Below are 14,114 nucleotides of genomic sequence, written 5' to 3'. Positions count from 1 at the left end.
TTGGAAAGTGTGCTTATCTGTATATCGCAGCCCTATCACGAATACGGTATTATGGAGAACCAAAACGTGCTCGGAAGGTCACCAGGGCATGTTGTGGCAAAGTGTAGACTTACAAATCCTTTGAACTCGAACCTGGCATCTGACTTTGTGTTTTTGCCTTTTCCCCTCGGGTCCTCGGGGGCAATATATGTGAAGACGGATTGAATGTGTAATAAAGAAAACTTTATTAGAAGTTTAACATAGTAATAAATGTACATTTGATAACATGTTACACGTGTAATAAAGTTCCATTTACTACCAATTCAAGCTGTCTTTAAATTCTATTTACTTAAACTGGGTATCTCGTCATCACATTAAAACTGGATCAAACTAATTACTTGGGCCAAAACTTCTAAGAGTAATCAGTTCTTAAGGGGCTGATTTGTTTGTTTATTTGATTTGCATTTCGCGCAAAGCAACACGAGGGCTATTTGCACTATCCATCCCTAATTTAGCAGTGTAAGACTAGAGGGAAGACAGCTAGTCATCACCACCCATCACCAACTTTTGGGATACTATTTTACCAACCAATAATGGGATTGAATGACACATTATAACGCCATCACGGCCGAAGGGGCAGGTATGTTTGTTGTGACGGGGATTCTAACCCGTGACCCTGAGATTGCGTATCGAGGGCCGTCGCCACCGGATCACTTGGAAGACTTATTGGTGATCTAAACTCCAAGCTCAGTGAAACATTTGAAATTAATCTTAACATGGATGTCAGCACACTCGTATCAGTTATATGTGTTGAATTACATAAAAAATCGCGCTTAGGCACGTATTTTATCAATAGACACATTCTGGATCTCAGATAAAATAACGCTTTCAAACAGAAGGAAAAGCAGAGCATTCTCTTCAGTACTTTGTTTTTACCCTGAAAGTTGTTTTTCATCACATTGAAATATAAATATTCCGTATAAAGTTGTCTTTTATCACATTGTTATATGAATGTGCTCTATAACGCTTATCATTTGTCTTGAAAGTTTTACTGATATTATTTTGGAGGATATTATACAGAAATTCAAATCGTTACTGTTTTCACATGTCATTCTATTAACAACTATTATATACGTATATACATATATATGTATATAAAGTACAATACTTCGTTATCAAAATAACTGAGAAGTCAGAATGTTTAAAAGATCTTAGCTATTTCCATGAAGTTTATCAACTTCCTATATACATACGTGGCCACACTTCCTGTGTAAATGTAACTCATGTATGACATACAATTATTGCTAGAAATATGTACAATACACAATAGACTTTTACTTTAAAGGGTGGTTTTCAGAGTTTGTTTACGTGCAGTTGATTTAAAAGTACTTTATTTAAACACCTGAAGTAGAAACAACTGCTTCATGTCCTTCCGGTCTAAACTAGTTACGTGGAATTTTGCACACGCCGAATAAAACTTTCTTACATGTTTCTCCCCGCCTCCTCTATTCTGTTCATCGTTTTTATCTCCTTCAACATTTTGGGTTTTATATTATTTCTCATTGATTATCACACTTTATGTTCTACTTTATGTTCACTACAATTATCTTACACCAGTTATTTTGCTCTGCCCTCTCAGCACTTTATTAAATTCTAAGTTTTGTTCAACTACTCCCCGAGACTTGTCTCTTATATGGACCTGTAGGAAAATACTAAATATTTGTACACAATATTGCGAAAATAAGTTATGTGTATTTGCAAATTAAGCCTTGTGTTACCAGAGTAATACTTGGATATAAGTTCTCATAGTAGACTTGTATATTATATCACGTAATTCAGTGAGTGAAACTTGTTTTGCAGAAAAATGAAAAAGGTGGGAACTTGTATAGTAGTTGTGAATTGTCATAACTAGGATAAACAAACATTTGATTATACCTTAATTGTTTTGAGCAATGAACATAGTAATAAAAAAGTGTGAGCTCCTAAATATATTTGTGTAATATTTAACTATTATATCTATCTTGAATTTTTGGTAGTGGGTTTAGCGTTTTATGGCGCAAAGCAACTGGGCTATCTGCGCTTTTGGTAGTGTCAGATGAGTATTATAGTGTTGAAAAACATTACAACCGAATTCTTATGCCTCAAATTAAATTGAATCATAAAATTCAAAAATAAATGTCGTCAATGGGGTTAAGGTATTCATTTTAAAATGAACATTATTAGCTCACCAAGACCGATTTAAATCAAGATTGAAATAATAGTATTTTATTATTTCTAAGAAGTTTACGACTTAATGCAGGCATATTGTTATTTATTTTTCTGGTGTCTTATATTCCCATTAAATGTGGTGTTCGAGAGGAAAAAGAAGCAAGCATACTTATTATTATTATTATAGTATGACAGTTATAAAGACAGTGGAAGTTTTGTAGTTACTCCGTGCATCTTTGAGACCAGTAGTTAGGAGGCTGTCTTGTGCTCACAGTATTCCGTCTTAGTGGGTGGTCGCTATGTGAGACGAGATCAAACGATGCCACCTGATGGTTGCATAGCTATTACGTACTCTACACAGCTGAGGGTTATATAACTGTTATGTACTAGATACCAGAGGAAGAAGTGGCCCTAGAAGGCGCGTTGCTGGACGTGTAGAAAGTTTGCGGGTGAATCACCAGATGGTGATGTAGATCAATGTATCATCAACTTTATAGTAATAATCAAAGTCTTAGAATTAATATTTTATGTAATTTATATAACATTATTTTTACAATTATCACAATTACAGTTTTACTTTATCAGTAAAACAATGTGCTACTTTAATCTTATCAGCTTTATAGCTTTTGCTTATATATTGCATACCTTTTACAATGGCGGGTAGTGTTTCAATAGCCAGATAAGACTGAATAAGTATTTAAACTTGTCTTAACACATATTTATAAATTTCATTTAATTGTTTATTGTATTACGTGTGTTACAAAGACCTTAGGGCTGTATGCAGGTTTTAACTTGTTTCAACTTACGTTTATAGTTCTGATTGACATATTTAATTCTATTGCATACGTTTTACAAAGGCTATTAGTGTTTCAATAGGCAAATGTGTTACTATAGTTAATTCATTTTTATAATTAAGATATTGTATAACATCTATTCATTCTGAAAATGATGCTCATTTAAGTCTCTGATTTAACTTTATAACTTGATTTGTTCCACTAAACTTTAAGGATCTGTTTAAATGTTTAACTGTTACTATTATTGCCTTTTTGTAGAAATGTTCACAATTTTTTCCTTAGAGCTTGTTTCTATTGCTGACTGAGATTAGATAAATACTAAAACCGCCTGCCTGTAGAACCTTATTAACAAAAACGGCTTAGTTAAACCCACCATATTTCTAAAACACGCACAATGTACCTAGTAACAGCATCTGAATATAGTAATACTATCTCTCGATAGGAACACCATCCACCTTTGTAATACAGGTGTATTTATTAATGAAAACTATACTAAAATGAAATATTTTTGTTGTACAAAACTTATTCAAAATACAATAGATACGTATTTCAGTATAGATAATTTTATTTAGACATTGATGACATAATCATAAATTGATGACACATTGAGATATCGTGTGATGAGCTAATCATTCTTTGAATTATATGTTTACAGAACCACCATCTGCTGTAGAAGCACTAACCTTAGTAGCACATTTTGTGAAGTAATAGCATCTGTTTAGAGAACTTTTACTTAGTAACACTTTCTGCCTTTTTAGATCACGTAATACAATTAAACGTATCTATGAAAACTATAAATGGTTGAAATCTTTACGCAGTCCTAAAAGAGTGATACTGCCTATTAAACATCACCCGCCTCTGTAAAACACATAATGTCAATTGTAACGAACTTAGCGTTATAAGTTTATTTTAATACCTGCTCTTGTTTAAGTATAGTTTTTGTTTTTTGTGTGTGACGTATATTGTTGGTTGTGTATTGCGCACGTGCGAGCGTAAAAATCAACAATGTACAAGATGTGTATGTAATACTAGTGATTGACGATACTGTTGCGAAGTGAATTTTAAAGAACGTCTCCTAAAAGTTCAAAAATCCAAGCACCAAAGGATAGGAGAATATTATTGGTCAGCTATAGTCAGTGTGCTATGGGCCTAGGAAGCTATAATTGTAATTAACCCTATTAATAGGAAAACTACAGATTTGTACTAAGAATGTTTGTTTATTTTAAACATTAAAAGCTATTTAACTTAAATTAAGTGAACTAATTTCAATCATTAGTACATCTACAAAGTAGATGTAAATTAGGGGCTCGTGTTCGAGGTATAAATAAGTGACAAAATTTGTTTTAAATTGTATTGTATTGTAGTCGGCATAAAAAAACTTACGAGTGTTTCAAGCTAACCAGTTTGTTTTGAATTTCGCGTAAAGCTACTCGAGGGCTATCTGAACTAGCCGTCCCTAATTTAGCAGTGTAAGTCTAGAAGGAAAATAGTCATCACCACCCACCGCCAACTCTTGGACTACTCTTTTACCAACGAATAGTGGGATTGATCGTAACATTATAAGGCCCCCACGACTGAAAGGGCGAGGATGTTTTGTGTGACGGGTATTCGAACCCGCGACCTCGGATTACGAATCGAGTTCCTTAACCACCTGGCCATGCCGGGCCAGCTAACTACTCTTCAAAAGAAGTGTACAAGTGTATCAACCAAGAATTAATATGATCGTCAGGGACCTGTATTGTCCATCAAATATTCCGTTCTAGACCGGATATAAGATTCATTATAATATGTAACTTTGTAAAATTGTTGTATATAAACCATCATTTGTAATAACTATTAGTAATAACTGCTATTATAAATTGTATTGTTTTTTTGTTGTTTGTATATATTAATATATTTCTTTTAAAAGAAAGAAAGTTGTGTGTATCGATCTTCTTGGCAAATATCATAAATTTGATGGATATTAACATTTAATTAACTTCTGAATTTAAATTAAAATGTTCGGCTATTTGAAATCTTTATAACTAGTATACATAGTATAATAAATTAGAGACTTGTCTGAGATAAATTATAATACGTAATAATAAATTAGGGGCTCGTGTTCGAGGTATAAATAAGTGACAAAATTTGTTTTAAATTAAAATTCAAACCTAAATTAAATTGATAGTCATCAGTGGCAACACGATTTGATAATGTCTGATTATTCAGGTTTTCTTGAATCACCCTTCCTCGAACAACTAAAGTCCCCTGCTGGGGCAGCAATAAGCCTTTGGATTTACAAAACTAAAATCAGGGGTTTGATTCCCATTGGTGAACACAGTAGATAGCCCGATGTAGCTTTGCTGTAAGAAACACACACAGGAACAACTAGAAAAATATAACAAAAGTGAATTGCTTGAAATTATCAATATCTTAAAATTAGCGGTTAAAAAAGTGAATAAGAAAAATTAACTAAAAAGATGTATTTTTGAAATATTTGTTGTCTGATGATTTGTCGTCTGAGGAAGCATTAGGAGAATATTCTAATGAGAATCGAGTGATAAAGGTAAGTTAGAAATCCAATTAAAAGTCAACCAAATAGAGTTTGAAGATGCCCACTTCGAAGACCAAAAAGTGCAAGCCCATACTGAAGCTAAAAAAGAGAAAGTTTGCATCGAAGCTGAAAGAGAGAGAGAGTAGGCCTGTATTGAAGCAGAATAGGAGAGTAAACATCTCGAAGCCGACCAAGCCCGCATCGAAGCCGAGAAAGAAATTAGGCTGAAAGAAATGGAAATTAAACTCAACTCCGATCGACCAAGGCAAAATAACAACATTGAACTCAATCGATATAATAAGGTACCACAATTCAACGAAAATGAAGTGAATGAATATTTCCAACATTTTGAGAAAGTGACCCAAACCAAGGAATGTCCCACTGGAAAATGGTCACTATTGTTACAAAGTGTTTTGACTGGTATAGCACAAATATCTTATGCCGCTATCTCTTTCTAGAATATTGCACCAGTTATGATAAGATTAAAGCATCTATTCTCAAAGAAAACAAGTTAGTATGGAGGCTTTTAATCAAAAGTTTCGAGGTTATCGCAGACAAGATAGCCAATCTTATAGGAATTCACCCACGAAAAAGAGGTTTATTTTGATCGATGCTGTAATTTTATGCATACTGGCAACAGGTTCGACAATTTAAGGTAATTATATCCAATTAAATAATTTAAATTCTGTACAAGCGACGACCAAAAAATTATTTGAATGAAAAAAAAAGTTGAAACACAAAAGGAAGTAGCTTCTCTTTTCGATGATTACACTTTAACTCGTGAAACCAATTTTAATAAAAATAAATTTTTGCCATCTTAGCAAAAACCTGTACCTGTTCATTCCACTAAAGTTGACCATTCTTATAAAAAATCCACCTCTTCCAGTTCGAAATCTTCAGATAGTCAGGATAAAATGTAATTAAAGTCATCAAGGCCTGCCTGCCATTTCTGTAAAAAAAAAAAAAAATGTCATCTTATGTCTGATTCTTGGTGTTTGAAAAAGAAAAGGAGGCAACACTCAGTGCGTTTGTGTCCACACATAGACGTAGTTTCACCAGATCACTTAATGTTGTTGACTTGATAAGAAATGGCACTGCTAATTCCATACCCATACGTATTTCACGTGACTGGGGGTGACTCAATCATCGTTATTAGAAGGTGTATTGCCTTTGGATTCGAGTTCTACACTGGTGAGTATGTTATTCCTCAGGGTATTAAGGGTAGCTTTGTTAATGTTTCTTTTCATAACATTTATGTAACATCAGACCTAGTTTCGGGATCATTTGTGGTTGTATTAAGATTTACTCTGCCAACTAAGTATATATTATTATTGTTGGGAAACGATCTGGGTGGGGGAAAAGTTGTTGCCGAACCCAAAATGGGTAGGGAGCTGATCACTGTTTCATCTAAAGATTATGTTGAGGAGAATCCAAACGTGTTTCCCTCGTGTGCTGTGATTCGACCTCAGGCTAATAAATTAAGCCAAAAAAGAAATGATGGACTCATGTTCAGAGGACGACATTATAGATTTGTCACAGACGGTTTTTTGGATCCGAAAGTAATCTTGTGAATGATTATCCTACTGGCATTCATTGGTGAGTGACAATAATAAAGTTCTGTTTGCTAGAAGAAAACTCAGAGATGAGTAAAAAAAGAAAAAAGGGAAACACTAAATTTAAATCACTATTTAAATATTCACTCAAAAAAATGAACTTGAGAAACTTCCAAATGGATACTTTTTCAAAAAATGGAGACCACTAAAAGGTTTTTTTTGTTTTTTTTTTAAATTTCGCACAAAGCTACTCGAGGGCTATCTGTGCTAGCCGTCCCTAATTTATCAGTGTAAGACTAGAGGGAAGGCAGCTAGTCATCACCACCCACTGCCAACTCTTGGGCTACTCTTTTACCAACGAATAGTGGGATTGACCATCACATTATAACGCCCCCACGGCTGAAAGGGCGAGCATGTTTGGCGCGACGGGGATGCGAACCCGTGACCCTCAGATTACGAGTCGCACGCCTTAACACGCTTGGCCAAGCCACCAAAAAGTACCAGATTCAGAGGACTGGGCTGTAGTTTATCAACTTGTTGTTTCAACAACATATCGTTCTGAAATATTGAAGGATGCACATGTCTTCCCAGGGGAAGTCACCTAGGGGTTAACAAGACATGTGACAAAATTATGATACATTTATTTTGGCCCAAAATTAGGTAAGATATTTCCTAGTTTCGTAAAATTTGTAATACATGTCAATTGGCTGGAAAACGTAACCAGAAAATTTCCGAAACTCCTTTTTAAAACCCATCCCAAGTTTCAAAGAACACCTAAGTACTTTAATTATTAATTTTGTTAAACCAAAAAGACAAGATCTGTGTTTCAGCACTTTCATTTGCTATGTAATTTTATTATCGTAAGGTTATTTGTATTATTACAAATAATACGCAGTATACGTAATGTTGTAATACGTAATACAACATTACGTTGTATTATACGTTGAAAGGTATAACAGTTCAATCAATATACTGATTGATAATCAGTCAATCGTTCTTGTTTTCCATCAGTTATGTAACCCTCAGGTTATCTGCTGTGTCTACCGAGAGGAATCGAATTCCTGATTTTAGCGTTGTAAATGCATAGATTTACCGCTATTACATTGGGGAAACGTAAATTTGTCCGAGATAAATTATAATACGTAAGAAAATAAATAAATAGAAGTTATAAGCATATGTTAAGACAAGTTGAATTTCGTATGCTGTCTTATCTACCTATAGAAACTCCATTCACCTTTGTAAAATGTATACAATATACAGTAAAATATATCTAAGGCGGAATCGCACTGGACAGAATAAAATTTTCGACTTAAGCAAGTTTTCCAGCTTAGACAGTGAACATACATTTCCTTAATTATATAGAATTTTTAGCGAAACGTTATACTTGCTTGACTCAAAGGAAGTAAGACGTTTGTGAATAAAGTTATTATACTGTTTACGCTATATTTATTAAAATAAGAACAAAAATAAATATTCAAAATAAACACAAGTACACAAAATCTTAATCAAATTTATTTGAAGAAAGTGTACAATTTAACTGTTTCATTTTTATTATGGGCTTTCTCATGCGGTTAAAAGAGAACGCCAATTCTACGGCCTTTTCATGAAGTTCATTTTCCCCCTTCATTCTTGCATACAATTTGATGACGTTAATGATGACACTTAACACTTGCGATGACGTAAGAATTTCTATTTCCTCACTATTTTTTTTTTCCATTTTGTTCATCTTCTGAATTTCTCACACTGTTACCATTTTGCGATTCTGAAATAGATTTTAAATCAATTTCTTCAGTTTCTGTTAAAACATTTTTGCCAGGTTCACAAAATTTTCCGCGTTCACAGAATCATCTGCATTAATCTTCTCAATCAGAGTTTGGATTTCACTAGAATCGTCATAACAAACGACTTCTCCACAATCTCCGCCATTATCAAGAATAAATCCAAGTTTTGAAAGCACTTTATTACGCATTTGACTGAACGACTTAAAAACGCAATTGCGTCTAACACGTTACTTTTCATGGTCATTCCAAATGCTCTCTTACAGTCGTCTTAGTTAGTTAGTTATCACCATTAGATTCAATCTAGGAACAAGTGGAATATTCCTATTTTCTTGTTCCATTTTTTTTGTTTAATTTGTTTAAAAATTCCTCGAATATAGCACTTGTCATCCACGCTTTCCATTCCACAGGAAGTTAATTTTTACTTAAATTTTTGAAACAGTGCGGATTTTCACTTTTACCTATTGCTTATGGTTGTTGTTTTGAATTAAGCACAAAGCTATACAATGAGCTATCTCTACTCTGCCCACCACGGGTATCGAAACCCGGTTTTTAGCGTTGTAAGTACGCAGACATACCGCTGAACCACTGGGGAGCATTGCCTATGGTTTCTCTTGTTTTCCATCAGCAAATGCAACCAAAAGTGCAGTCAATCGTTCTTTCGAATAGTGACCTCCAGAATAATGACGGCAGAAAAAAGAACAGAATATATTTAATCAATATTTACTGTAACAAAATGTCCGAGAATTTATTAATATGTAAACAAATTACACAAGAAATTGTTAATATTTAAATAAATTATTAATTAAATATGAAATTAATATTTTATCAAAAACATTTTTCTGCATTACTCACGTTCTATTGTTTGTTTTGAATTTCGCACAAAGCTACTCGAGGGCTATCTGTGCTAGCCGTCCCTAATTTAGCAGTGTAAGACTAGAGGGAAGGCAGCTAGTCATCACCACCCACCGCCAACTCATAGGCTACTCTTTTACCAACGAATAATGGGATTGACCGTCACTTTATCACGCCCCCACGGCTGAAAGGGAGAGCATGTTTGGTGCGACCGGAATTCCGTCTTAGACAGGTTTTACTATATAAACAAATACTATAAAATTGATGTGATTATAATAGATAATTATTTTATTTACGAAGTAAAAGTGTAATTGTGATAATTGTAAAAACAATGATGTGTAGATTGGAATAAATACTAATTTGAAGACTTTGATTATTGCCATAACTTTGATTACTTACTGATCTACATTATCCTTTACTGGTGGCTCATGAACTATATGCACTTTTGTCATCATTCTAATGTGCCTTCTATTGTCACTTCGCTTTACTACAGTGTCATCACCCTGTTTTGCCTATTAAATAACAGTTATGTAACCCTCAGGCGGCATCCTTTGATCTTCACTGATGTAATATCCATTGGTCACAGGATATTTCCACTGATACTGAGACCTTCAGTTATTTTAGCTTCAATTGAAACTTCTTTCATGAACTTGGCGTTTCAATATTTCTAATCATTGGATCACTGAGATAACAACTTTTCCTATTATACGCCCCCCGCTAGTACAACGGTATGTCTACGGATTTACAACGCTAAAATCAGAGGTTCAATTCCCCTCGGTGGGCTCAGCAGAGAGCCCGATGTGGCTTTGCATTAAGAAAACACACATACTCATTTTATATTTTCTGTTGTATAGCCATTTCCAATCATAGAGTCAATATTTTTTCTTATTATTTCTTTAACACGCTTTTTTTTACAGTTATAACTTTAGATTTCGCTGTTCTCAGATACATTTGAGGAATATCACTGTTGTTATAAAACTATCGTTAAAAGTTTAACCCAGTCAAATTATTTAAATAAAACTTATTTTATTTCTGTTGTACAGATTTTTCTGTCTAAAGTAAGAGACTGCAGTGTATTTGAATAACGCACGCTTAATTTTCTTCATCCACCAAAAATAATCAAAATAATTAAAGGGCTATTTTTTGCTAGATATTTTCGTTGGATCATGATGAGAACTGAACAACTCGAAATTATTTTGAGCAGTTAGTCAGTGACAATTAGTAAATCCAAAAAAAATGACTGGAACATGTTTCTTATCCACCCAATTTCACAATTTCTCAATGTTAAAATAAATCATTATTTCAGAAATTGCTGTGCCTATAAAATGAGTGGAATTTTTTACTTTTTTCATGAGTATTTGATTTAATAAATTATGTTATTAATTCTTATTTCTACAAGGCTTTAGTCAAAAATGAAAAAGAAAGTATGTGTATATAATATGAAAATTTACTAGACACGTAATGAAAGTTAATGTCTTTGTGACATTTTTTCCCACAGCAAATTGACACAGAAATTTTAACTGATATAATATAATTTGAATGTAAAAATGTGCATGTATCAAATGCATTTTGGTGATTTAAAGCATTTGGTATTTAAAACATCTTTACACAGGCACTTGTATATTTTTAGTACATAACTCCACTAGTTTTAATAAATGTATTATTTAACTGAAATCCTATCTGATTATACTATTATTATTATGCAGGCTCAGAAGGCATTAAGTTTTTCTACCCTCCAATATTGAATTTTCAGTCTGCTTATATTGATGTGCCATCCAACTCAACACTTGAAATTCAGTGTGAAGGAAGGTATAAATTAGCATGGGAACTGCCTGAAAATTTGGTGAATACTTTTTTTTTCTTTCTTTCTGATAGACAATTCCAAGTATTTTTCAGTAACTACCACTGCAATCTTTTAAAATTCTAGGTATATATAGATTGTTAGTTAATACATCCTTTGAATTTCTTTAAGTTATTGTTTTTCTCTTCTTGTTGAATAAACTATTCTTCTTATGTGTTGATTACAACTTCTATAAAATAAAATTGTTCCTTGATAAACTTCTTTCTCTTATTCTTATTATGAAAGTGTTAAACTTATATATACATACCTATAAAGTAATAATAGCTTGTATAGTAGTGAACAAATTATTTCATTTATGTGATTAAAGTTAAGTAAGAGACCACTTTTCTTTTGTTTTGCTATGTTTGTAGTATTTTCAGGTTCAGTGATTTCTCATTGACTAATTAGGCAAGGATCACAGAAAAATGAAAGGCTCCTCAAAATATTAATTGTGGGAAAAAAACTGAGCTTTCTTAATCTCAACTGAATTTGATGCAAAGAAAAAGAATGAGCAGAACATAAACACTGTGAAACAGTCATTAATTCAACACAATCAGTGTAAAAATGATAGATTTTTTGTATGGTGCCTTTCTCAAGAAAATACCTGTATGGTGTGTGAATCTGCATACACCTCTATTTTCAAAACCATCCTATCATAGACTGAAAACATGAAATTATATAATGAGAACAACAATACCATTATTTTTAGGATGAAAATACTGCTGATATAACTGACGGTGACTTTACTTTACAATAAGAAATGTCATATACTTGAGGCATCACCTTACTTGCCAATCATTATCAGTTTTCATACAATATGTTCTATGTTACTGCAGTCTTTCCCATGATAAAGTTCAGATGACACTGTAGGTAATAGGTTTAAATCCATGATTAATTCCTTTAACTGAATTTTTCTATTAAGACTAAATACTCAGTGTGCAGAAAAAGTTTTAAACAGTATTAACTAAATCCGACAGGAAACACATGGTATGCCTGCATACAACACTTTTCCTCTCCACTTTATCTTCAGGCCAACGTAACTATTGGGAAATTTAAAATGTAAAAATTAATAAAACTAGATGGGCATTCAGTAGAGTCCATGGCAGAGATATCATTATCAACAGAAAAGGATTAGTTTTAACAGAACAATGGGGTATAACATTCTACATATTTGCACCAAGTCTCATCAAAATCCAATAATTTTTTATTGAATTATAGAATGAACATGTGAAAAATAGGTCCCCATGTGAACAGAAAGGGATGTTTTTTCTTGTGACCTTGACCCTCCACAAAAACTAATCACTTATAATTTGAGTTATAATCAAAAAGTATATCACCTTTTGTTTTCAGCCGTTTTAGAGAAATCTTGACAAACACACAAATAAAAACATACACAGGGGTGAAAACATAACCTCCTCTTGTCTTCAGTGGCAGAGATAAATACATCATGCATCAAACAGAATGATTACCACATATCACAATGAAAATACTATGAATGATAATACAAGAAAATCTTATCAAGTAAATAAGTTAAATCAGGAGCTAAAATACACATACATAAGTTGCTAAGAAAACTGGAGCTTTTTACCTACTGAAGAGTCAGTAGTAGGCTTTTCAATGCAAACATCATTTTACACTGAGCTATAGCCATCTGGTAGATGATTCAGTTGGATTATCACAAAGGCCTACCAGTGTGTACTAGTCTGTCCTAGATTTGGCAGGCATTTCTTCTAGGTGTAGAAGACGGCCTTGGTTCTTCAAGAGATGATCTTCTTACTGGACATAAAGTACCCAGGAGTCTGTCCACATGGCTGCTTTCTTCTGGCAGTGGCACTTCATATCCTATATTTGCTGGAAAATGGGATGATATTTTATTTCAGTTGTAGGAGGATAGATGAGATCTCCAACTTTAAAGTCTGAGCCCTGGACAATTTTATGAGCAGCAAAACAGCAATCAATGTTTACACCACAATTGTAATGCCTTGAACCATTGTGATATCCTCATTCAATAGCTGGGGTCCTTAGAGTTGTAGATGTTGATAAACTTTCCTAGTACATGGAATATCATTTTGAAGACTTCACATCTGGAAAGGTTTTTATTGGCCAAACTAAATAGCAGTTCATCGATAGTCTAGATACATTGTTTGTAAATTATACTTTTCAATGGAATAACCAAATGTGACCTGCTTGATGATTTTTTTTCTTGATTTTCTGATGTTGTCGATACTTTGAACCTAATGTATGTTGGAATGACATCTAATGTTATCTTCATGTGCTGAGTTGTGAGCAAGCTGGGTTCTAGTTCCTATTTAGCTGCCACAGATGGCAGGGTTGATGAAGGTCCCTCTCTAATGATTTAATTGTAATCAGCTAGTCATTTGACAATTAAGATGATTCCAGGGTCTTCAGGGTAAGTTTGTTGATGGTCTTTACCAGTCTTCTTAAGTCAGTTACATATTATAGGAACATATTTTGATCCATGGGCTCTGTTGAGCTGAAGGTGATGCTGTCTTCTGGTGTTTTTTGCATAGCAAGATATTCAGAAAGTTAAACAAATATGAAAATGTCATTACA

At 33.4% G+C, this 14,114-nt stretch overlaps 1 protein-coding gene across 8 annotated transcripts in view; it reads left to right on the top strand.

The window, feature by feature from the left end:
• Nucleotides 1-14,114, top strand: part of LOC143253198 (vascular endothelial growth factor receptor kdr-like) — an 87,208-nt gene that overhangs the window by 15,848 nt on the left and 57,246 nt on the right. For 4 of the 8 annotated variants that reach the window (XM_076506645.1, XM_076506642.1, XM_076506650.1 and 1 more), the window contains one exon: nucleotides 11,407-11,543. The exons of 2 other annotated variants lie outside the window; for them this stretch is intronic. Coding sequence is in view for 3 of the 6 variants with exons in the window: in XM_076506642.1 (XP_076362757.1) it covers nucleotides 11,407-11,543 (137 nt within the window). In the remaining 3 variants the exon portion in view is untranslated. Of the gene's footprint in view, nucleotides 1-2,374; nucleotides 2,684-11,406; nucleotides 11,544-14,114 lie in introns of those variants that run through there. 2 more of the 8 variants (XM_076506644.1, XM_076506647.1) reach the window with 2 other exon arrangements.

This window comes from Tachypleus tridentatus, chromosome 6, assembly GCF_004210375.1.
Source record: "Tachypleus tridentatus isolate NWPU-2018 chromosome 6, ASM421037v1, whole genome shotgun sequence".
Classification (NCBI taxonomy): Eukaryota; Metazoa; Arthropoda; class Merostomata; order Xiphosura; family Limulidae; genus Tachypleus; species Tachypleus tridentatus.
This window is presented reverse-complemented; position numbering and strand designations above follow the sequence as displayed.